Genomic DNA, 25559 nt, shown 5'->3' with positions numbered 1-25559 from the left:
TATTATACTACTGCCATATTGCATGTCAGACTATCTGTAAAGTCCAGTGATATTCTATATTTTTCAGATCATTTACAGATCCCATATTAATAACAATTATAATAACAAGAGGAGATGCATCAAAGTGCTTTTCAACAAAGAAATTACATGCTTCACATAACTAAAGAGAATTAACTTTAAAATATGGATAAATTCCATACTTAAAGCAAAATAAGACGAAGAATAAAATTTACTTGATAATAATAGTAAAAAAAAAAAAAAAAGGCTATAGGATTCCTATGAAATGATCAAAACCAACAATGTTGTCATCCAGCCAACCAGTATTGTCTGTGTATCAGCAGCCTGATACATCTTATGTCTCTGTCCCATCAGCCACCACTGTTGTCCGAAAACTATTAAAAACACATCAGAAAAGCTGAACTGGGTGACGTGTTCCTTCACTAGCATGAACGTGTGCACTGTAGTTAAATTTGAGACGATCCCACATGCCTGACGCCGGAAATACTCACTAGAGCAGCAATTATGGATTAATCCGCAGCTAAAAATAGTCCCCAGCAAATGCACTATGCACTCCAGTCTAAGTAAAGTCTGTTAAAACCACAATATATATTTTTAACCTTTTATGTCAACAATTTAGTGCTTCAGCGGGACAAATAGACCACAGAGGGGGTAAGAAAGTCAGAATAAATCAGAAAATATTGAGAGATGGACTAACATATTGTATTTTCTTTCATTTCAGCAGGACAGATTACTCTAAATATAATAAATCCTGAATCAGAACCCTTTCAGTACTAATTTGTCATAATAGTTGTTGTTATTATCTCTTCACTGACAAAACAGCTGAGTTCACAAATGTGTGTTTCAAGTAAAAGACATTGTTCCTGCTCTTTTGAAGCAGGTTCATGCAGTATATTACCCCTGCGTTAGATGTGCTCAGATATTTTGCATGTTATCAGACTTTGTCCATAAGGCACACACTCCTTAAGTCAGAAAGCAACGGTGCGTTACTGTCACATTGCCTCCACTGCAGCAGCAGGTAAGAATTCATTCTTTCCTTTTCACATGCTAGAAGTTCAGAAAAAAATAAAATGGTAGCCAAACCTGTTTTGTTAAGTGATGGGTTTTAAATGCACACTAATGCATGTGTGTTCTTGTATGTAGAGAAGAAAGAAATGCAAAACTCTTGCAGAAGACTTGATTTCTCGTAGTGTTCATTGCTAAAATTTAACCACGGAGGATCAGAAGCAACATTTTCCTTCATTCTTTACAGCAGACCAAGCACTGTAGACTGTAATTGCAATGATTATACTTTTATGTTGTTGTCGTCATACTGTATTTTATTGTGTTGTACTAGTGTAGACCTATGTGTCTGAAATAAAACTAAAAGTACAACCAGATTTATTAACAGTGGAAAATACAGCAAAACTGCTGCCAATTTCTTTTCATTTTCATTCCTGTAAAACTGTCAAATGCTGTGGAGAGTGGAGTTATGTACATATGTAAAATACTTACTTGCTGATGACTCCTTTTCACCGGAATGAAAAAGTTTTATTACTTAACACCGATCATGTCACAGCAATGCTCTAAAGACAGTTGGGGTGATAAAATAATAAAATTCAAAGGTTTTATTTGTCACATGCTCATTTGTAGGGAGACATAGTCCTGAGCTAAAAGCGTAATGTGCAATAAAGAATGAGAGAAAGTGTTAATGTGGAGGAAAAAGTGATTTTTTGTTGTTGGTTTTTTGTTTTTTGGTATATAAAAAAAGTTGCATGTTGTTGCAATAATAGGGCTTTATAAAAACTCATCATAAGTGTTTATAATCATGCATTACAATTTATTACATGGTTTATAAACTATAAGTGGGGAACATAAAGTAGTCTAGTGTCTTATAAACATTTTATTATTGCTAATAACCTATACAGTGCTGTCACTTAACTTAAAGCGTATTATTGATGTTTATATAAGACATTATTGCATTTCAGAAATTTAGAATTTATAATCTGTTATAATACGTTAGAGCAGTTCTCTGTGTCTTCATAACTGGCTAAAGTTATGGTTGTTATAATCTGCTATGTAACCCTGGACCGAGACTCTTCTTTCAAACACTGTTGTCACTTTGGCATGGAGTTACAATACTTTATGAACCTTGTTACAAGTTGTCATGCATGATTAGAAACACTTACAAAGCCTTATACATGCATTATAATACCATATGTTTATAAGGCCTTATAGAGGTGACATTTACAGAAAGTAATAAATACATCCACACCCAGCCAATATGCACTTTTCTCTGATACTTAAGTTATTTATATTAATTCTATTATTACAGACATGACGCTCATAGAAAGTGATATCAAAAATGTAATGTGACCATAAATGTTAATCCAGGTTCTGATGAATATTACTGTTTCTTTTCAAATTACAGCCTCAAGCAAGACTCACTCCAGAAATATAAAATGGGAAACCTCAACAGCGCATCCCAGATGAGCAACCTCAGCAAGAGGAACGTCCGAGTGTTCATCACGGAGAAGGCTGAGGACATCGACCACTTCATCTCCTCCCAGTCTGGTGACGATAAGAGCCTGAAGGATCTGTCCGTCCTTCCCCAAGACAAGAAGTTCACCTTCAAGGCAGACGTCAGCTGCCACCGCGTGCTGGCCTCTCAGACTCAGGAGGTGCCCTTTGAGGCTGATCGCTTCGTGTCCATCTTCGTGGAGGACGCAGACGATGAGAAGATCTGTTCCAAACAGATCATGCACAACATGCAGCTGAAGGCTCCAGTTACTGTGCTGCTCTATGATGTGTAGATTAAAACCTGTTTTCATGTATTCATGATTCTCTGCACAATTACAGATCATAAAGTAGAACATTTGTGTGAGATTATGGAATTCTTAATCCTGTTAAAGGCATAATGCATAATTTTTCCAAATTAAAATGTCTAAAAACAACTATACCTATGTTATCTGTTTTGTTGAGTTGAGTACTTACATTATCACAAATATTTCCAACATTGTTCATACCCTGAGAAATCTATAATTGTATTCAAGGAAATGGTGCTTTCATTTGGTCCCTTGTTAGTGACATATCCCCTTTACCCCGTCTAGTTGCTAGAACTTTCAGGAAAACATGGGATATGTCAGAAAGTGAGAAAGGAAGTTGTGGACATGATTAAATGTAGCTTGAAGAAAGCTTTAATATATACATGAACATGATTTCTGCCTGAAATCATCAGACAAATCTGCAGTGAAGTATTGCATGAGAAAAGTTTAAAGCAGATGGCAAAATTCTGAAACACTTCTTCAACTTTGCAAAAATGTGTTTACCCTCACTTAGGGTGGTTTTGCCTTTTTCGAAAAGAGGTAATGCGCTTAATGGGAGATACGTCATCTTGTTGCATCCCATTCTTCTGCAATGGCCGTGTCTAACCATGAACCCTAAACTTAAGCAGATCTCAGTCTCAGCACTGCCACATACAAATCTTGCGACACAAATCCAGGGTTCCCGCCTGGACACAACCTGGCTGGTTTTTCCAACTGGAAATCTGTCCTTTCCTAAGTCCAGCCCCTTACTAACCTACGCTCCTGTGACGGTTGAGGAAGGCTTGGTACTCCGTTCAAATTTGTCCTGTCTTGAAGAGACAGACAATTTTTCAAGACGGTTAGACGACATTTCTGGGGGACCTGTAAAAATGCTAGCTAGCTAGCTAATCTGGTATGCCAATCATTAACTAGCTAGATAAGAAGTGTTTTGCTAACATTGTTCAACCCCATATGTTGCTTTTACAGGAAAAGTAGAAAGTAGACTGAGGTACCAAGTTTGTACCAGCTGTTATTGGAGTACAGAGCAAAAAGGGGTGGGAGTTAGGAAGGGTCAGATGACAAAGGTCTCGATGAACTGACTATTAATAAGCATTAATAGCATTCGTTTGTATTTTCTTCTGCCAGTTTACTCAAAATTCAGTTAAAATTTGCAATACATTTCCACTCCCATGATCCCACACGTCATCAAACTACATCTTTTTTTATTGTTTTGATGTGAGAAAAGGACCCCTAGTGCCAGAAATCACACACTGTGCCTTTCACATCTTTCTCTCTCGATGCCTTCAGTGGAAGCGCTGCCCAGCTTCACGGCCCTCCTGCCGCTGCATTTGTCGTTACAAAGTGAAATGAGATTACACATTGATTTGGTGTCACTTTGCCTGCGTGACTGGCCCTCTGTGATCATCTGCCTCAGTTCAGAGTGCAGGATCGTCGCTTAACAGTGGAGGCTTTATTCATCCTGGAGCCCTGTGCTAAATTAGATGATACGGTGAGGGCTCTCCCTCAGACACATGTTGTTTTGAAAAAGAAAAATCTTCATAACACCTCTGAAAAAAAAATGCATGTAATCCAGCACACTATACGTCTGCTTGAAGCTCTATGAAACATATTTACATCGCACATCAGCAATAAATCTTTCTCAAGTTTGTGTGAGAGCAAATAAGATATGATGTTAAAAATCATAACAGTCTCGTGTAGTTTAATCTGATTTATTACCTAATCAGATTGAGCAGATGAAATTAGTGCTACGTCCTGTTAAAGTTGACCTGACCTGATTTCTACCTTAACTCTTCGCGAAATAAATGTCTTATCCAAAGTTTATAGCAAATCAATATGACTACGCAAAAAGTGAGATATGTTCTGAAACGTGAAATGTGTTTTTTCATCCTGTTTTTTCACACACTCTGAACACAGCAGACTTCATCTCAGTAAAACCATCCTTCCTCTGACCACCTGACTTAGTTAAAATCAGGAGCAGTTCCTGCAGGATGCTACTGTAACAGCCTAAAATTATCTATAACTTAATGGATGTAAAATAGCAAGTAGAACAACAGGAAATCTGATTTCATAATTCACACTGTCTTTAACTAGATGGAGACAAAAGAGGCGAGATTTACTCATCTGGTGAGTACAAATCATGAACAAATCTAATAGAGCTTTTTTTTATTACATGTATTGAGGACTAGAGGAATGTAACTGTGAAAACACTTGAGGTACCTCTATATACCTTTACTTCAGTACAATTCAAACATAAATATCAAACTTCATACTGCAGAGCTTTAGTTTCCATATTTTGTTTACTAATTAAGAAATTTGATATAAAACATATGATCAGATTTTTTATTATTATTGAAGTTATAGTTTTTCCTGAAAGACGACTGAGGAGATTTCCAGTGGTTTCCAGATGTGAAGTAGTGCATGAAAATTAAACAGCTGACAAAAGACAAATAACTATGATAGCTGAGAATTAAAATATAGGATAATAAATATGTTATGGATTGGATAATAAAATGAAATAGACTGAAATATATGAATTAAACAGTTAAAATTACAATATCCTTAGCAATTATAATCTGTTAAAACAAGATCTAAGACGAGGCTTATGAACTGATTAATGAAATGTGGAGCAACAACCTGTACTGTGAGCAAAGACTATGTGAGTTCAACGTTAAGAGGGAAGAAACACAGAGTGGAAGAATCTGTATTAGAGGGAAAATGTTGCACATGGTCAATTGGAGCAGTAAATTCCTGCATTCTATATTGACCTAGAAAATTGACTTTTTCCGCTGCAAAATCTGTTGGTCTACAGAAGAACTACAGGCTGTTTCATCTTGGATTTCTAGTCTCCGCCTCTGGGTAGCCAGGGGCCGTGCTTCATCATTTTGTTACCTAACACTATGGTTTGGCCGACAAAGCAATAGCTACAGGCGAGGGTGGTGATAATACAATAACAACGGCATGGGAGTCACAAGCTTATCCGTAGTGCATCCTGGTACATGTAGGCACTGCTGCATGGCTTTGTGAGCAGGAAGACTCGGTTTTCTTCATCAAGCAGTACTGAGGATCTGACTACATTTACCATCAATGCTGCCTGGACATCCCCTTTGAAAACAGCCAAATTTCTCTTTAAAGCTTTTTGGATGAAGACAAAACAATGCTGGTCCTTCCTCACAGCCAGAGAAAGCTGTAAGGCATTATAATGCATCATAATCCATTTGTTTCCAGCTAAAATTTCATTATTCTGAAGTCATTGTAGTCTATAATTAAGTCCATACCTCTCATTTTCTGCAGTTGCAGTATTCATGTATTTTCTAAAATCAGCTTTTATTTTTCATAGTTCTCGTGCACTGATGCACCATCAACTTTATTTTTCCATTTGAATTAAAACTGATTGAAACTATCTGACTATCTACTCCAAATGCACAAGCAGATCTTTTTTTCACTAATTTTAAGAAAACAAGTTTTTAGGACACAAATACAGCTGCAGTTGTCGTTATAAAATTCAGGTTTTTGCTGGACTTCCCAACAGTGTAAAAAGTCAAAATCATCAGATCATCTTAAAGGCAGTGGCCAGGTTTCCCTTTTATATAAAATGATTTTTAGCTAAATCTACATAATTCTCAAATAACAATAGACTGGCATGGTTTAGTGACTTAGAGGTAGAAATCTCTGAAGACATAACTCCCTCCCTGCTGCATCATTTTGAAAATAATAACCCTGATTCATGAATTAAATGCGGCCCAGAAGAAGGCACATTATTAAAAAAATCTGGGAAGAGGTCATACAAACTATTTCAGGTATTTTTTCTGTTAGGTTACCTGCTTGCCCTCGGCTGTTTGTCCTTGGACTCCTTCCACCTACGTTAAGACTGGCTGGTGCAAATCATAAGAAAAAAAGTTATATATATAGTATATATAGTATATAATATATACAGTATTGTATAGACTAACATAATCATTCTCAGTTATCATTTATGACCTAACAGAAGTGTGTGGTGGTGTTTGTATCTGCAGAAAGCCCTCTCTCTTCCTGTACTGCCTTTATTTTTTCATTATCTCGCTGTGCTCGAGATGCTTTACCAACCTCATACGTCAGTATTTGACTTCGTGGGAATGAGACTCAACAGTAAACTATCTTTCTGTGTTTAAGTCGTTCAAGTAAACACTCTTTTTTCGAAACATATTCAGCACATAAACATGCTCAAACCCTCAAAAAAATTCTCCGTCTATGTAATGCGTAATACTCCCTCCCTCCCAGACTGACATATGAAACCGTCAGTGTTGTTCTACATCACCTACGTGCCGCGTCTGTGTTTGGGCCTCGTCTGTCTGCTTCTCAGGAGTTACTGGGGCTCACACTGGACGGGAGGTTTGTCCTTCCTGCAGTTCGACTGGCACCCTGTCCTCATGGCCCTTTACTATTCATAAATGCACCAGTGCTGTTTCTTGTGGATCATTTGTGTACCATTAACTATACAATAACAAAATATTTTTCTTTATTTTTCCATCAGTTTTACACATGAACATCAGTTGACCTGTGAAAACAGTAGTGCAGTGTCTTCTGTGGCTTTGAGGGGAGCTTTCCGAAGTCTGAGAAATCCAAATGATTTTCTTGAATTGGGTTTTAGACTTCAGAGAAAGCCTGCCTTACAAGCAGGATTCCTGGGATTTGAAATGTGAGTGTTTGCCATTTACTATCCAGTGTGTGGAGCTTGACCTACGCTGAAAGTCAGGATGTTTCAGGCTGTGTAGACTCACAAATAACTCTCGAGACGTTTTGCTCAATAGAGACTGACGACGATCTATTGCACAATTAATCCTGAGTCTTTAAGGCATCATTTCTGGTGAGGTGTCTCCTTGAAAAAATGTAAGTTCTTTTCACTGCCATGTAAACTTATGGCTTATTGTTTGGATGAACCTGAATAATAAATGCGAGAACATGTCATGTTATTTACTCTGCTCAATTTGTTTGACAGTTAAAGTGAAGTCACTGCAATACTTGAGTGAAAAGAGAGATTTTGGTCATATTTGTTGGTTATTCTAGTCCAGTTTTGTGTTGGTGTTTCCTAAGTGATTGTTGTTACTCAAAACAGTTAGACAGTTAGATCTCCTATTGTCTGGTATCATGAAACTACATACCCTGCAGCGATTTTCACCTTCCTGTGTTTTTTAAAATCTCTCTCTTCTGAGTACCTCAACTTAATAAATTTGCAATGCTAAATCACTGGAGTGTCACTTTAAAGGTCTACTCTGCAGGCACACTGTCAGGATTTTTCCAACAATGCATAGACTCAGACAAAATAAATTCCTTTCAGTAATCACACATAATTCACCAGACGTGTGTGGCTGCACCTGCACCCACGGAGACACCATTCCCCCACCCCACCCATATCTTCTTATTTTCTCATTATTTTATCAAATATCTTTCTTGTGCATTTACAAACAGCAAATCCTACTTATTCTACATTTAGAATTTGGGAGAAAACTCACAAAAATACTTATTAACAGCTGAATTTCCATATGTATTTGTGTGCACGTTCTAACCTCCTGTACACAACAAAGGACTGTGTCGATACATGGCACACACATATCCCATCAAAACAATTGTGAATGAAAAGAGATTTCCAGCAATTGATCTGGTTTTGTTAGTAATCTAACATCATTTTTCATAGCTGTCTTAGCTGAAATGATTTTTCAGTGCGGCTGACTGAGCCAGGAGGTTTTGTCATTCAGTGAAACTGATGAAAAAATGTGATTTTGTTATTATTTTAATTAGACATCATAACACTCAGAAAATTGAGATTTAATCTATGCAGACACTGAACTTATTACATTTTTCTCTGGATGAGTGCATCAATAGATGCTTTGACTGTGAAATGTAAGTGACAATATCATCAGACTTTTCAATTTCATCCCAAAATGACAGCACCAATTTAAGTAATTATTCGCCGGATAGCAAGCTATTAAAAAGACAAATCGTGTTTTATTTCTCGCTCTGTGCCTGCAGTGGTTGTTGTATATCGTGTCCTGTTCACCTGGAGGCAGAAGAAGCACATGTGGAAGCTGGTGCATGCTGGACTGATGCTTTCGGCTTTCCTTCTGTCCAACCTGGGCTGCATGCTGTGTTTAAATTCCACCAAAACTCCCACTTCCCCGACCTGTACTCTCCGCACATCTGTACTGTGGTAGTGTTTACATTCCAGGTAGGAATGACAGATATTTACGCAATGCCTAACAAACCCCACTGTGTGAAATGTCAGAATTTCTTGATGTTTTTCTCTTTGCATGGTAGAGTCTTAACTTGCATTTGTAGATGCAGCGACAAACTGTGTGTACCAACAACAGTTTTCCAAAGTGCTTTTAATACAGTGCCACCTGAGGAGTCAAAGGTCACAGGTATTCAGTGTTGGTTTTTGGCCGTGCCCCCTTATGTGCAGAGATTTCTCCGGACTCTCTGAATCTTTTAATGATATTGTGGATTGACTGAATCTAAATTCCTGCAGTTTTACATTGAGAAAAGTTGAAGAGGTTGAAAAGGATTTGCATTTTGAATTATTAAATATACTGAAAGAAAACACTGAATTATTCCTTTCTTGTCATTTCTCCTCGATAGTGGGTCCTTGGCCTGGCTGGCTTCCTGTTCCCTTGTTCTCCGCTGTGGTTCCGTAGCACCCTGAAAACCCATTCATATCTGGATGGGAAAAGCCATCTTGATCCTCAGTCTGACCTCCTGCATCAGTGGCATCAACGAGGAATTGTTGCTGACTCTGTAAGTGCTCAAATATCCAACAGACGGCAACACAATGTCTTCTTTATTTCAACAGGAAAACTGGCCACACATAATCTTACACACACTTTAACAAAAGCATGATTCAGTGTCAAAAAATGAACCATGCAAGAAATTTAACTTATGTACTTACAGTAATTTATCCGTCTGCTGTAGTAATGGAAACAGCAGTGAACCTTACAGCTCGCCGCCCGAGGAAGGAAAGTTTGCAGATTCCCTCGGCGTCCTGATCGTGACCTTTGGGTTCGTTGTATTTGGCATCCTGTCCAAAAACAAATGGCAACGGCCGGAAGCAGACGATGAAAGTGTTCATGTGAGTATGGATGTGTACATAACAGTGATCATATTATTGTCATTTTATAAGGCTTTAAATGGGCTGGCTCCCTCATATATCCCCAGTCTTATTGCTCTATCAAATCCCATCAAATCCTTTATGTTCCCTGGTTTTATAAGAACTCTTCCGGCAGTTGAGGTTTTGCTCACTGCACTCTACTTCTTTGGAATAATGTACCACTTCATATTCAGGAGGCAAACGCAAATCCAGGCTGACAACACAAACCTTTTTTTGTTGTTGTTGTTCATCATGATCATTACTAAGTTTATCCGACTAAACCCAAATCACTGGCTCTTTTTCCTCCTTAACAAACAAACTTAACCTTTCTGGTGCTGCTTGTGGTTTTTACTGACTTGTAAAATGTACAGAGGCTTAGGTGACGTGCACACATAGTACATTTAAAGGTATAATCAGCAACATTTTCCTAAAATAACAATGTACATGCTTTTAGTACTTTAAGTAATTGTTGGTAACTGGAAAAAAAAGATATGCATGTATTTAATTTTATGAGTGAAATAATAATCTAGATGTCATTTTATTTACAGCTTCTGCTCAGTGAAAACAGCACATGAAAACATCATGGAGAGCCCGGAGTCTGCAGGATTCCTTCCAAACAGATAAAAACAGCACTGGAATTCACAGTTGATTGATGGCTTTCCATTTTGTTTTTTACTTTGTTTAAAGTTTTTTTTTTTTTTTTGAAAGTATCCTTATTTATTGTAGTTAGTAGTATTCGAAGTAGACAGAATTTGTTTTTAGATTTCATAGACTATTTGCTCTTCTTTGTAATTTCTTTTCACTCATGATGACCCATGTTAAAGCAGCTCTGAGGTGAACAATTTTAAATAAATGACAGAACCGACTTTAAATTCTTTCCTGCAATGTGATTGATAACACGGATTGTTTCAACCTCTGTAATAAACCATATGTTAGCGTGTTTAACGTTAGAAATATAAGCTGTCATAATGATACTGAACATGTATTTCAAGGAATAAATTATTTAATTTTGGTCAAAATCTTGTCCTCTTCTTTTTTCATCAACTTATGTAGAAATCTTGTTCAGGAGATTCTCCCACGGCTCATTCAACAAAACAGAGTTTAAGCACAAAATTAAAAAATATTAAAAAGCAATAAAAGAAGCAGCAGAATATGTTCACTTTGCTGCCAGCATTGAGATATTATGATAACAGCCAGTGACAGTTGAGCCTTCTCGATCCTGTCTTAATTATTTTTGAATGAGGCCAAATGCTTCATCTCCACCACCACAGCATCTCAGGACACTCCAAATCAAACTGAGGCTGCTACAAATCCACTCTGTTATATTCAATTCTTATTGGTCTGCAGGAGAGGATTTGACTTTATTTGATGGATTGATTAGGTAATATTGTGTGGTATTTTATTAACAATGTATAGCAATTTAGAAGCATCAGCTGTGTAATTTGGTCGTCATTATAGATTATATAAGTCACTTTTGCTATTAAATTGATGAACTACAGTTTCAGAGTTGTTGCAGCCAAATGTATTACATATCCAGACCACTAGAGGTCAGTGTGATGCAGCTGTAACTCTCCATGATAACGTACCATTTAGAGTCAGATGAGGTGAGGATATGGTCCTGCTGCAGCCATGCAATAACAAATTAGATTAAAAAAAAAAAAAAAATTCAATACTGGGTTTTTGATGCTAGCAGATCAGAACAAAAACAGTATTATATTATGGATCTTTGTGTTATGTCAGCAAAACTACACATTTACAAATGTGTAGTCAGCAAAACTACACATTTACAAACAAAAATCCTTTATTTAGATGTTTTTATGAATGACATGCAGCAATACACACAGTATATTCAGCACTCTATAAATTTCATTCACCGATAATATAACAAATGAATATTTGTAAACTGTACAGTTGTCTGAACTGCTGAACCCCTTTTTTCTTTCTTGATTCATTCTATAATTTGTTTAACTCTTGGCAGATATGTGCATTGCTGTATAATATTGTTCATATTTGTAATAAATAAATAAACAGGTCGATAAATTATCATCAACATTACAAATGATAAAAATTAGAGATATGTAGATACAGAATAGAAAAAAAAGAAAAGAAATCCAAGGAATAGAATATGAGACAAAAGAAAAGAAAAGAAAAGAAAAGAGGAAATACAGAAAAGAATGAAGAAAAAGTGAATAAGATAAAGAAGAAAAGAAAAGAACAGAACAGAAAGTTTAAATTCTCTGTTGTTGTAGCACCCATCCTAAACTGTGAGCGGCAGTGTTAAATCGTCAGAGAGTCCCGCATTAAAAGACGAAGAAGACGCTTGCTTCCTGTAGGTCAAAGGTCACCTGCTAGCTTGCCATAACATCTAGCTAGCATTGTAGCTAACATCACCCGAAAATACCTTTTTCTCTGTCAAAATGGATGTAACGCAGGCCAAACAAGAACATCTACTCGCATTAAAAGGTATTTTATCATCATTACAACAACAAATAGATAGCGACAGGCGTCTTTTAGGGGGGAAACGGGAGCGTTAAATGTGTCAGTGGACCGGCTGTTGTCGTTTGTTGTTGTGAACTGCTAACAGCTAATAGCGCTAACGCTACCTCAAACAGTGTCAAACTCTTTCGTTTGTTAAAATGCAACAAAGACTGTTTGTGACAGGTGCAACTTTAAAAAGTGTTGTTGTTGTCCTCTCTGTATCTCAAAGCTGAAATTGAAAGACACCGTGGCAACATATTATATTTTAGCAAGAATAATATCAGCTAGCTAGGTTATTTGTTGCTGTTATGTTTTTAGCTAAACTGGCTCAAAAACTTAATTTTGTTCTCCTGATTCCTGAACACTCACTTGCTTTGTTGTCTTTGGTGAGAGGTTATGTCTGTGTGTGTGTATGTTGCCCGTGAATCTGTTCTTGTTACTGTAGGAAGTCACTGACAGTCAAATTATATATATGATAGCCAATCAGCGTTCTGTTTCTGATGACTTTGCATACATTAAAATGGTTTAAATGGTTTATTTATAAAGTATAGTATATACTAACCTCAGATTTTGCTTTGGAAATATGGATCCGGTGCACAAGTGTATTGTTATATGTTGTAAGCTGACAGCTCTTAGACCAGTAAATCATAGTTAAATTTGAAACAAATGACCAATCAGTCAACCATTTACTCTTTCATATACTAGTAATTCCTGGAAATAGATTTATTGGACTACATCAAAGGTTATTCGTGCATCACAGCTAGGGCTTTACAATCAATCAAAAATATTATCGAAATCGCAGTATGGCTAAATGCAATATTCAAATTTCAGAGGCTGCAATTTTAATCTAGGTAAAATATGTGACAAACCGCATTACAATGAAGTACTATAGTGCTGCAGAGCAGAGATGGCCTGGCCTACAAATTTTGTTCTTCAGAAGTAAGAAGACATTTGTTTGGTACAGACCCCCTTTATTTGTTAGTTAGTTATTTTAATGATTTTTGACAAATGTTATGATAGCAATTCACTCATCATTTTTACATCATGATTTTCGTTTTCACAAAAAAAAAATTTTCATCATATTGTGCAGCCTTAACTACAATCAGTGACTTCAGTAGATGCTGACATTACATTACATTTATTAAGCTGACGCTTTTATACAATGCAAGCTTAAAATAATTACATTCAAAATAGAATTCAATACCACAGGTAAGCAAATGTTCATGGTCTGAAACTGGTATACTGCTGCAACCCTACACGAGGATGTGCTCAACTGAGTGGTAGTATCACCTTAATACCACAGAAACCATCACCACTATAACTATCCTACTTGTGTGAACAATCACTAACCAATGTCACTTGATTTTACAGTGATGCGGTTAACAAAACCAACACTCTTCACAAACCTGCCAGTCACATGTGAAGATCGAGATCTGCCAGGTAAGCCTGTTTAACCTTCAGTCTCAAAGAGAGATGAATAGAATTTAATTCTGTTCAACAGATCCATACCTGATGAGAAGCAGTTGTGGTGCCTGTGTTAGCTAATGACTTTTTTAGTATCTCCTTTATTTGTATTTTTTTTTATCACACTTTTTAATCAAGCTCATATAGCTATGGATCTGTTGACTTTGTAAATCTGTGGATTTGCTGACTTAAGTTATTGCAGTATGTAATATTTCTCTCACCTGTGATATGGACACAGCAGACTGATCCATTCCACACAGAACGTCTTCATATTGTGAGGGAGTCAGACTTGGTCACTTATTCTACTCTTGACTGATCAAATATAACACCAGCCAGGCTGGGATGGAAGGCTTTGTGAAATCATTATAAATCTAACCAAAATGTTAGCAGACTTTGGTTATATAAGTTGATCAAACAGCCATTTAAGATTCATTGTTAGATCAAGTTAACCCCCTTATCTTGGGGGGACTGTGGGTGGAAACTGGAGCACCTGTTGGAAACCCAAGCAGACACAAGGGAGGCACGCAAACGCCACACAGAAAGGCTCCAGTCAGCCGGGTCACATTCAAACCCTGGATCTCTTTGCTATGACTGTGAATGAGAAACTTGACAGTTAAGATTTGTAAAGTGGCTTTAAAACGCCCACGTCAACTTAAAATCTGAATATTTTGATTTTTGAGAAGTTCATGCCCCCATTTCATAATATTGTGCACAGTGCAACAAAATGAAGACCAGACTCATGTGGAGGTCTCTCTTCCACTTTTTGCTTCTCTGAGAACATTGCTTCTGCTTTTCTCAAACCAATAGCCAACGTATTTGTGGTTGCATCAGGACTTAACATAAATCTCACTTAAGACAGAATACAACACTTCCATGTTTATGTTAAAATGTTATTTGAGGCAACAATAGCAAAGATCTAAATGTCATAAAACCTCATTAAAGAGGTCAGGCATTCTTGCTTTTAGTCTGTCTCCATAATGATCTGTTATAATTGTGCAAAAGTATTAAATAATGCTAAATCAGCTGCTTGTAATTCTTTGACAATTTTCCTAAATTTGTAATGTATTTGCTTCTGCAAAGCTCTTTGTACATTTGATATTAAAACCTTGTGTACTGTACAATGTACAAAATGTAAAGGAATTAGTTAATATCATATCCAAGGATTCAAGGTAATTTTTTATTATTATAATACAAAAGACGGTTGTACAACAAAATTGGAGTTGTAGTCCCTTCAGAATTCACACAAAATACCACACATAGACTGATGATTAATTAAATTCAGAACTTAAATTTTTAACCAGATATAGCATTTGCTGAAAATCAGTATTATAGATTTACAGTCTCAGGTCTTGCTCCCAAATTTAGATTTAAACCCTGCAGAGAGTTTGAGTGTCTGTTTTCCCCTCCCTCAGAGTACAGTACAGAGAAATGTGTTGGCCGTACTGGTAACTGAACTCCATATAAACCATACTGTAAATCATGTTGACGCTTCTTGGTAGGATCGCTATTTATGTAAGAGTTGCAATGAAGTGATGGCTTGTCTTACACAAAGATGAAATGGATGTTAGAAACATAAAACCATTCCACTCTTTGTCTTCATGTTCCTGACTGCAGAATATTTCAGAATCAGAATATTCAGAATCATGATTTATTGGTAGGGGGCTTGATAGTAAGAGTAGTTTGACTAATATTAGTCAGACAGTTGATCAGAGCATGAGATGTATGTGAAAAACTTGTTGGACAGAAATTTGAACCCAATAAAAAAAAAGCCTTCTGGCTGAGCCTGCTTTGAAACCTGATCTTCAAAGTTCCTCCCTCTCTGTGATCCTCCGTGCCGATCGCACACTACTCAAACACTTTAATAATAAAACTTTACTGCCAAAACACATCCACATCTTATTTATCTACACAGTATGCAGGTTTAGCACAAGCTACAGACCAGTTAGAACTGACTTTGATTTTGGAAACAAATTAAAGTTAAATTTTAGATACAAATTTGCATTAACTTGCATATGAATACACTATTTTACTTCATCCTCCTGGAATTAAACTGGTGGGATTGGACAGGTTTGTCAAAGTAACACACACCACGCATGGGTGTCATAGAGGTGCTGAGAAATGGAAGTAGATCTGAGAGTATAAAAAGAAAAAGGAAATGGATATGGAGGGAGAGTGTGCAAGACCTTTTCCAACTCTCTTGTCTAGAGCTGCAACGATTAACCGAATAATCGATTATTAATTGATTATTAAATTAATCACTAACTATTTTGGAAATCAGTAAATTGGTTTGAGTAATTTTAGTTTTTGGTTTCTTTTCTCCTCTCTGAAAGTAAACTGAATATCTTTGGGTTGTGAGTAAACAAGACACTTGAGGATGTCGTTGTAGGCTCTGGGAAACACTGATTCACATTTTTCACAGTTTTCTGACATTTTAAATGAAACAACTATTAATCAATAATCGAGAAAATAATTGACTGATTAATCAACTATGAAAATAGTTGTCAGTTGCTGCTCTACTTGTGTCTCGTGTTGCGACCAACTTCTTAAGGTTGTTTGTTGGTAAAACAGAAGAGACTCTAAATTCCAAATTTTCTAGGTATGACTTGACCCCTGCAGTTTAAGTCCTGTCTAAATTTTGAGAATTGTTATTATAGTAATAACACATGTACAACACTATTTGGTTGTTGGTTATATTACTTTTATCAGATGTTTGTGATGATATCCACTACACAATTATCATTACCAAAAGAATTCCTGATAACGATGATATCACAATATAAAATTTTAATTTTGATAAATCTGTTACAGTTGTCTTTAAGTTTAATTATTGTGCATTTTGCCTCTGTTTTTGGCAAAGTTACACTAGTAGTGTTAAGATGTGTGTGCGAAGGGTAATGGGAAGGGAGAAAAAGTGAGAATGGTAAGAAACAAATGATTTAAATGCATAAAGTATGTTTAAGATGTGCAGGATCATTTACATTATATTATTATGTATAATATTAACATGATATCAATATTTAATTTTTTATAAAAAATCATATTTAACAATTACAATACCAGTTAATTGTGACACCCCAAATTCAAATGGTCTTTTTTCAAGTCTTGTATGCTCCAGCTCTTAGTGGAACATGAAGCAAATTCATTAGCAGGTGTAACATATAATGTATATATTTATGCACACACATACCTTTTGTGTTTTTGTTAGGGGATTTGTTTGGTCAGCTGATGAAGGGGGACCCATCCACCATCAAAGGAGCAGAGATTTTAATGCTGGGAGAGATGCTAACATTACCACAGAACTTTGGGTAATAAATGATTATTTGTTGTTGGAAAATTAAACAGTTAACACAAACTGCTTTTTGGTAAGCAGCCTTTTGTTTTGAAGTTTCCAGATTTGACTCGTCCACATCTCTTTGTTACACAGAAATATTTTCCTTGGTGAGACCTTCTCCAGTTACATCAGTGTGCACAACGACAGCAACCAAGTCGTGAAGGATATTCTTGTGAAGGTACTGAAAAAAAAAAAAAAAAATGGAGAAATACCAGTCCACCTCTTCACCACTTTACACTTAACCGTTTTACCTATGATGGTCCTGCTGTGTGATGTGATCCTCTACAGGCTGACCTCCAGACCAGCTCACAGAGACTCAACCTCTCGGCGTCAAACTCTGCAGTAGCAGAACTCAAACCTGAATGCTGCATTGATGATGTTATCCACCACGAAGTCAAAGAAATTGGAACACATATGTGAGAGTTTTTCCTCACCATATTTACACTTGTTTATTTTGTTATAGTCATATTGTGCCACTAAAACCCAAAATATCCTCCCAACTGACCATAGTGCTTAAAGTTCTCTGACACTGTGCCAGAATTCTGTCATGGGGCTTTTTTAGGTTCCAAAATAGATTAGATAGTGATAATATATGATAATTTGATAATGCATGGATAATTATATGTCTATGGAAAATATGCTGGTTAGAGACCTACAAAGGAATGAGTGCTGAAAAATTAAGTGAAAAAATAGACACACTGGATATTCTTGATAGCTTGGAAAGAAATTGGATAAATTACCAGGCTATGGTTTGCGAGTGAGAAATGGGGGAGAAGATTTTTCATTTGGACCTTTCGAGGTAATGTGAGGATTCACATTTAGATATATGCAATATGTACCACAGCCGTTATCCATGTGGCTCGCAGCCTTCAGCTTGCTAAGGCGATGTTTTCAGCATCTTAAACTATCAAAATGAAGGCTGTTAAGCTTAAACTACCCAAATCCCTGATCTGTAAGCAGTACAAAAAAAAAAATTGCATACAAGACAAACTAAACAACAGCAATTTAAGACGGTAGAACAGTACATAAAATTATAATGTGATAGTGCGCACTGCAACATTCTGTCTCTGAACACATTCAGACAGAAATTTTCCTCACTTTCAGCCCTGTGACCAAGTCAGGGAAGCCATTTTATAGGGATAAAAAGGCTGCACTCTTGAAAAATATCTTACATATTTATTTCCTCTCTTTCACTTTTGCAGCTTAGTTTGCGCAGTCAGTTACACCACTCAATACGGGGAGAAGCTCTATTTTCGGAAGTTCTTCAAATTCCAGGTGAGTTATATTTGAGAACTCTCATTAGACAACAGTGAGGATCTCATGCGAGCTTGGAGGAGACCTGAGAAATGTCACAGGTCTACAACAGAGCAAATGCAATTACCGTCCATGCTATGGATTTGGTGTCCTGCGGTCTTTGGACCTCAGTTTGTTTGTATTGTAACCCTGTTCCCTTCCTTCAAGCAGCATTTTCCCTCCGATTTCCATTCTCCCTTTTTCAAACTAAGGATTTTCAGTCTCATCAGACAAATATTTCTCTGCTGAATGGAGGTACAGTGTGAGAAAACTACAACGTTCAGTTTGCAATCTATTTTTAATCAGGTTTTGAAGCCGCTGGATGTGAAGACAAAGTTCTACAATGCAGAGGTAAGTTATCTGCTCTCATATTCCAGCACCAGCATATTATTAATACAAAGTGCCGCTGTCAACGTACAGATTCTGTGCACTCATATTTCCCACCATGCCATTCTGCAAATAGAAGAACTGTATCGTCTGACATGCAAGTTCGTACTGTAGCATATATAACATGCTTCATATCATATTCCATTTCATAGTTAGGAACATTTCCAGATCCTGATAGGGGCAGTTATTGTAAGACACGTCTCCTGGAAAATGCTTGTACCTCCAGAAATTTCCCATAAAAACACGCTGTAAAGAGCTGGAGATCAAGCGTTTTCCTCATGAAGACAACAAGCTTTTTCCTTTTTTCTCATTTTCATACCAGTAGCTTTGTATATTAGTGGTATGCAAATATTCATTGTCATCGTCTTTGGCATGTAACTTCATTTGTTTTTTATGTCTTGTATTTTATTTTCTCCATTAGAGTGACCTCAGTTCTGTGGTAATTGTTTCTTCTGTTCTCATCACTGAACATTAGCTTCTCTTAATCCTTTTTTTGGTGCAGCAGACTTTGTCTTTTCTGGGGGCCAATAGAAAGGTGCAAAGTTGAAGAATGGAAAGTAATGTGTGAATAATAAAATGCCTGCTAGCTTGTTAAAAAGAAACAATTGACGTGCCTACATTAATTTAAACATTTTGATCCTCGACATGAGCTTTCCATTATTTGTCTTTTGCCCTTTCTTTGGACACTCATGCTTTCTTGCAAACTCATCCTACACAGGGCTTGGACTTTATAATTGACATTTGTGGTGTCAAATCATTGTGGGTGGGGATTTCCATTGATTATATAAGTTATCATTATTGGGGATAATTAGTATGCACCATATTTGTTCTCATTTTCTATTTGTCAGCATGTAAAATGATATAACACTGCAGAAATGAATGATGATGCTCAAATGAATCTCATTTTTAATTGTTGGTTTTAAGGTTTATTAAGGGCTCATTATCAGTGATTATAAAACCAAAATTCTTTCAATCATTTCCCATCGGCTCATAGTTGTTTTCGAGTAAATGAAACGGATGTATTTGATTCTGTGTAATAAAACGTGAGGTTTCAGGTGTTGGTTGGAATGGCTTTGCATGGATCAGAGATGCTGAGCTCTGTGATTTAACATTAACCTCGTTCAGAATGGTTCATGGTCAGTTCTTGTGTTCTGAATTGCAGGCATGAACTAATCTCTGCTTCTCTCTTGTTGTATCTTACAGTATAGTAGAGGTTGCACTGAAAGTTTGACAGTTGTACAGTCCACTGACTCTAACTTTACCACAGCATCAACTGGTTGTTTACATAAAAATAAGAAGGGCAGTCCTTTACAAAAAGCATGTCAAGACCAGGGAATTTTAACTCTTATCTGTCAGTGACTCATGTAAAACAAAAGTGTTTTCATATTTGAAATGAAACTTGTAAATTTGTGACTCACACATGACCAGATCATTTCTGTCTTGATACTCTAAATTAGTGACCATTAAATAATCATGATGAAAACAGACAGTCAAAATCAATATACATTGATTGTTTTAGGTTTAAAAGAATTTTATAAACTTAATTGTTCGCAATTGTAAATATGTTACAGTTTAGATGTGATGATAAGGCTTCAAGAATCTGGAAATTTTTAGTTTAGGTATTTTGAAAGTGCTTGAAAAGTCCTTGAATTTCACTCTTAAAAAGCTGTATGAACCCTGCAAGATGTGGGTGACAATTTAAGTCATACTTAGATAAGCAAGTCATGTTATTTTGTGTAAGTTACTTGACTTAGTAACTGATAAACAGATTGTAAGTATGTGTATTAGGACTGGGAATCACCAGAGCCCCTATGACACAATATTGTCACTGTACTTAATATGATATTTTTGCGGTTTTAAACATTTTTTGATATGCTGAATATTGCAATGCAAATTATGTCCCCCAAAGGAAAAAAAGCACACACTTGACACTAGTTGATGTTTGAGAAATTGAAATGACTTGTCGATTGTCATGGTGCAACCTCTACTGTACACTCTGCTGGTCAGCACTTGTACTAACAAAGTCCTCAAAGGTACACTGAGCAAACTTAATAGAATGTAATTTATGTGTAATGTTTGTCTGGTTTAAACATGTTATTCTTTACACGAGTCTCACACCACCTGAAGAATAGCTTAAAGGATAGTTTCACATTTTTTCAAGGCTACCTTGAGACATTACTCACCTGCTCATATATCCATTAAAAGAGTTACAGCTGTTTGTAATGATTCCTCCAGTTCACTCTGACAATAAAAAGATCTCTTCTTAATATGTTTCCACTGGAAGCCAGAGATGACAAAAAACCTCGATTCTCTTTTTGCGCAAAAAGGCATCTGAAACTGAAGCTAATACAAGATTTCAGCAGCCTGAGTTAGTCAAATCAAGTTGGTGTTTTCCAAAGTTACCATCTTTTTAGCTCAAAACTTCTCCTTTGTGACCACTGAAAATTTATCACCTTTTTAAAATGTAGTCTTAGTCCTTTGTCAGATGTTCCTGTTAGTTTATATAATATTTAGTCGCCCTCTTTTTTTGTCAAGTTTTATTTGACTAGAGGTCTGGGCATTAGTCGTATCTTAGAGATAACCGTACCTGTTTTAGTCTTGTTTTTTTAATAAAAACTGTTGACATTTTAGTCTTTTTTTTATTTCATCTGGTTATATTGACCATTTCAGTCAATCTAGAACTAGTAATTAACAATTATAAGATGATAAGTAACCTTATCATTATCTAATGAAAAACACTAGAATGATACACAACACAGCTTACATGATGTAACACTGCAGCGTTACTAATTGGCTTAATATGGCCTAAAAAAAGACAACCTAACGTTTTGTTAACCCAGTTCAATTTGTGCTGAGCCTTCATGTGTCTCTAGGTTTTTGAGACCAGATTGCTTCTGCTCTGATAAAGCAATGAGTTTTTTCTCAGCCTCACTGTAACAAAAATGGTGCCAAATATCAACTTGTTTCTTTCTCCCAAACCCTGTTATTGTCATTATTAACTTTAACTTGGCTTTTGTCAAATAGTTAATGTAAGTTACTCTGAGTCCTGATTGTGCTTTATAGTCACAGTTAGTGTTTAATCAAGTCGGTGTTGTCTCATCATTGTCTTGTGTCTGTCATGGAAAAAAGATAATTGATGAACATATATCATCATAGTTTTTGTTAATTAATCATCACCGGGTTGAAATTTAGAATGTATTTTTTGGGTTTTGTACCCCGTCTCTTACACTGAAATCTCTTTTGGAAGTTATCTCTTCATGGTCAGTTTCGACAGGAGGAAAATTACAGCAACCAGTAACCCTTGAAAATTTAATTTGAGCCTGCGAATAAGACGGACTTGAAAAAAATGTCAACCTGTCCTTTAAGACAGTAGGATTTTGCACAAACCTAACCCCCCCTTAATACCTGATGATAAAGTTGATGTGTTGCTCAGTTCGCCTTGGAGATTATGTGACTGTACTTAATTATGAGCAACAAATATTAGTTTGACTCTCGGCTTCTCCGCTGCAGACAGATGAAGTGTTCCTGGAGGCTCAGATCCAGAATATCACCACCTCGCCGATGTTCATGGAGAAGGTCTCTCTAGAGCCCTCCATGATGTACAACGTTACAGAGCTCAATATGGTCGTATCCGGAGATGAAGGGTAAAAGCACCTTACCCGTAATTGCAAAAAGATGAATAGCGGTATTTACTGCCAATTATTAAACCTCACCCTCACTTCCCTTCCAGAGAGTCCACATTTGGGAAAATGTCCTACCTGCAGCCTATGGACACACGGCAGTACCTGTACTGCCTGAAGCCAAAGCCGGAGTACGCAGAGAAGGCTGGCGTCATCAAGGGCGTGACGGTGATAGGCAAGCTCGACATCGTATGGAAGACTAATCTTGGGGAGAGAGGGAGGCTACAGACCAGTCAGCTGCAAAGAATGGTATTTAGATGTTTTTTTTATGTGTATGCTATTATCAAAATCAAAGGATTTATTTTTTTATGTTCTTACCCAGGGCATGAATGGCCATTCATTGTGTGCCCACTCTGTTTGCTCTCTGTCAGTGTGGTTTCTTTTGTTGAGATTCTGATTGCACAAAATAAGGTGAGATGTTGCACATAACCAGTGGTTGGTTATCTTTGGAGCCTGGACTATTTTAAGTGTTACAAAGACACAGTGAGACAGGGAACACGATTCTGTGGTTTACACTGCAGACAGGAGACTCTGTTAACAGTGACAAACAGTTAGATCCCCACTATATTCACCTTTATGAAACATGCTTTGGCTTTCATGTCTCTGGTATGTAAGCGCATTTCTGCCAGTGTGATGAAAAAAAAAACAAAGAAGATCCTGTAAGTCATTATAATGAAACTTTGTCACAAACCAAACACAGTGGCTGTCCACAAGATGGCAGTAGCTACATTTCAAATGTCCTGTGGGAACCTTGCGAGTGAACAGTTTTTCCACAAACTTTCCCTGCAGATGTTTCACAATAAAAGGACTTTTCATTTGAAACGGATACAGGAAGTGTTGAGATTGTAAGAAACAATGTGATGCACTGACTTTAACAGAGCGAACAAAAGTGAATCAAAAAGAGGCTTTGTGCTGAAATATGACCAATTATACTTATCAAACAGAGGGAATTAGAAATAAAAGCCTGCCTCTAAAAAAAGCCTGCTTCTAAGGCTGATACCTTCTGTAGTTGATCTAAATAAAGGCCCCCGGTCACTATTTGAGTAATAAGGTCTGTTAATTTTTGTTCTGTCCTTGTAACAACCTGCAGGCTCCAGGTTATGGAGATATCAGACTCTCTTTGGAGATGATTCCTGACACTGTCAACCTTGAAGAACCTTTTGATATTATCTGTAAAATCACCAACTGCAGGTAAAAAAAAAAAATCAACCTTCAAAACTATTTAACCATTAACAAATAATGAAATCATCGAATTACAACCAGCTTTTCTGTGACCTTCGCGTTGTAGTGAAAGAACCATGGACCTGGTGCTGGAGATGTGTAACACCAGGTCGATCCACTGGTGTGGGGTATCAGGGCGACAGCTGGGCAAACTAAGTCCTGGTGCCTTCCTCTCTCTGCCCCTCACACTCCTCTCATCCGTCCAGGGTCTGCAGGTGAGATCCAAACCTTTAGGAAAACTGTCAGCTGATATCCTTGTGTTGTTCTTGCCTGAAGTCTTCATCGTTTTGTTTCAGAGTATTTCTGGATTGAGACTCACGGACACATTTCTGAAGAGGACGTACGAATATGACGACATTGCACAAGTGTGTGTGGTCTGCCCGTTCACGAGCAACGAGTGCTAGGAATTTTATTGACCTTTTTTTGCATTTTAGGTATGAATGGACCAACAGTGGAATTATGCACATAATGCTGACATTTCACTCTTTTTGCAACCTGAGGGGATAATAACTGTATTTTAAAATAAATTGTGAATAATATAAATCACTTTCTTTGAAAATAATCATGTAAATGTGCATAAATGTTAATAAAATCTCTGTAATCATTGATTTCCTATTGCTTTTCAAAACATATTTCATGGTGTCCATGGTGGCTTTTGTCATTAAAAATGCTCCCAGACACAATCTGAGAAAATTTTCATTTTTTATCTGACCTTTTAAAAACTTTATATTGCTGAACATATTTTCTTCAGATGTGTTGATTATGGGGATTTCTTTATATTTTAAGCCGTATGTTTAAGACGCTTCAGCATTTACTGCTTAAGTAATTGTGCTATATGGAAATATATAGTGGGAAACTATTCAGACTGCACTGAAACTGGTGTATACTGAGATTATGGTTTAGGTTTATGACGTGTGGGTGGCAAAATAGGATGCTTTGGAAAATAACTTACAATCCCTTGTAACAATTTAAAGTCTAGTTTGTATGTTTTAGTGGACATTTCTTGGCTGCAGTCTCATATTTTTATGCAACCTCCTTAGAAAGACCTACTCATTCTGAAACCATAATAACAGCTTATGTTCCATTCATCATGTCATGGCTCATTTTGGTTCAAGCTGTTGAAGTCATCTTTGAAAACTTGATTGATTATTCTAGATTGTAAAACATTTAAATAAGAGGAAAAAGGGTAAAGTGGATTTTCATGAGTAACCGCTGTAAGTTTGACTTTATTACACTGGTTCTGATGCATAGGAAAAGTAAGTGGTGACATGAGATGCACCTTGTTTCAGAAATCTTTCTTTCCTGAACTTCTGAGGTTGAATTTTTAGAGGACGCAGCTGCTTTTCCGACTCTGTGCTGCAGAGTTCAAGAGGCACGTCAGCAATTTAATGCTGCACTTATATCAAATTGGGCAGTTGGCAAGACACAGATTTAAAAAAATAATCCTGACTGTGAGTCTCTAGACTGGGCCCAGCTGACCACAAAACACTGGATCCTAAATTTCCCATAATGCAACTCAGTAGTGCTTATGGTGCATTATATTTCCCTTGGATGTTGGAAGTCAGAGCTGGAAATGATGTCATACCCAAGTTGACCACTTTCCAGTAGAACAAGTTGGAAAATGCCTCCATGAAAACCTTTGTGCTTGTATGTGTACGACAGATATTACTTCAGTTTTCACTACTGTTGAAGAGTACTATGTGAAGTACTATGTGAAGAGCAGCCCTCTAGGCTTTTTGCGTCTGGTTTGGTGAGCTTCCTCTGAC

General features: G+C 36.7%; 1 protein-coding gene and 1 pseudogene across 2 annotated transcripts; both read left to right on the top strand.

Annotated features, from left to right (window-relative positions):
• Positions 1 to 7087: 7087 nt before the first annotated feature.
• Positions 7088 to 10514, top strand: LOC146308504 (lysosomal membrane ascorbate-dependent ferrireductase CYB561A3-like; annotated as a pseudogene).
• A 1735-nt stretch (positions 10515 to 12249) lies between these two features.
• On the top strand, positions 12250 to 24401 carry trappc13 (trafficking protein particle complex subunit 13). Of its 2 annotated transcripts, XM_084746389.1 has the most exons (13): positions 12250 to 12402; positions 13789 to 13857; positions 17087 to 17186; positions 17306 to 17390; positions 17501 to 17628; positions 18415 to 18487; positions 18812 to 18856; positions 19314 to 19331; positions 22403 to 22536; positions 22623 to 22821; positions 23663 to 23763; positions 23861 to 24008; positions 24090 to 24401. In XM_084746389.1, exons 1-13 carry the CDS (start codon positions 12357 to 12359, stop codon positions 24195 to 24197), a joined length of 1254 nt encoding a protein of 417 aa, XP_084602515.1. In that variant the 5' UTR covers positions 12250 to 12356; the 3' UTR covers positions 24198 to 24401. The 2 variants fall into 2 exon arrangements, with proteins under 2 accessions (XP_084602515.1, XP_084602516.1); XM_084746390.1 differs by lacking the exon at positions 19314 to 19331.
• Positions 24402 to 25559: the final 1158 nt, after the last annotated feature.

This window comes from Lutjanus erythropterus, chromosome 20, assembly GCF_056507025.1.
Source record: "Lutjanus erythropterus isolate fLutEry1 chromosome 20, fLutEry1.hap2, whole genome shotgun sequence".
NCBI lineage: Eukaryota > Metazoa > Chordata > Actinopteri > Lutjaniformes > Lutjanidae > Lutjanus > Lutjanus erythropterus.
The sequence above is the reverse complement of the archived record's forward strand: the minus strand, read 5'-3'. Positions and strand labels throughout refer to the sequence as shown.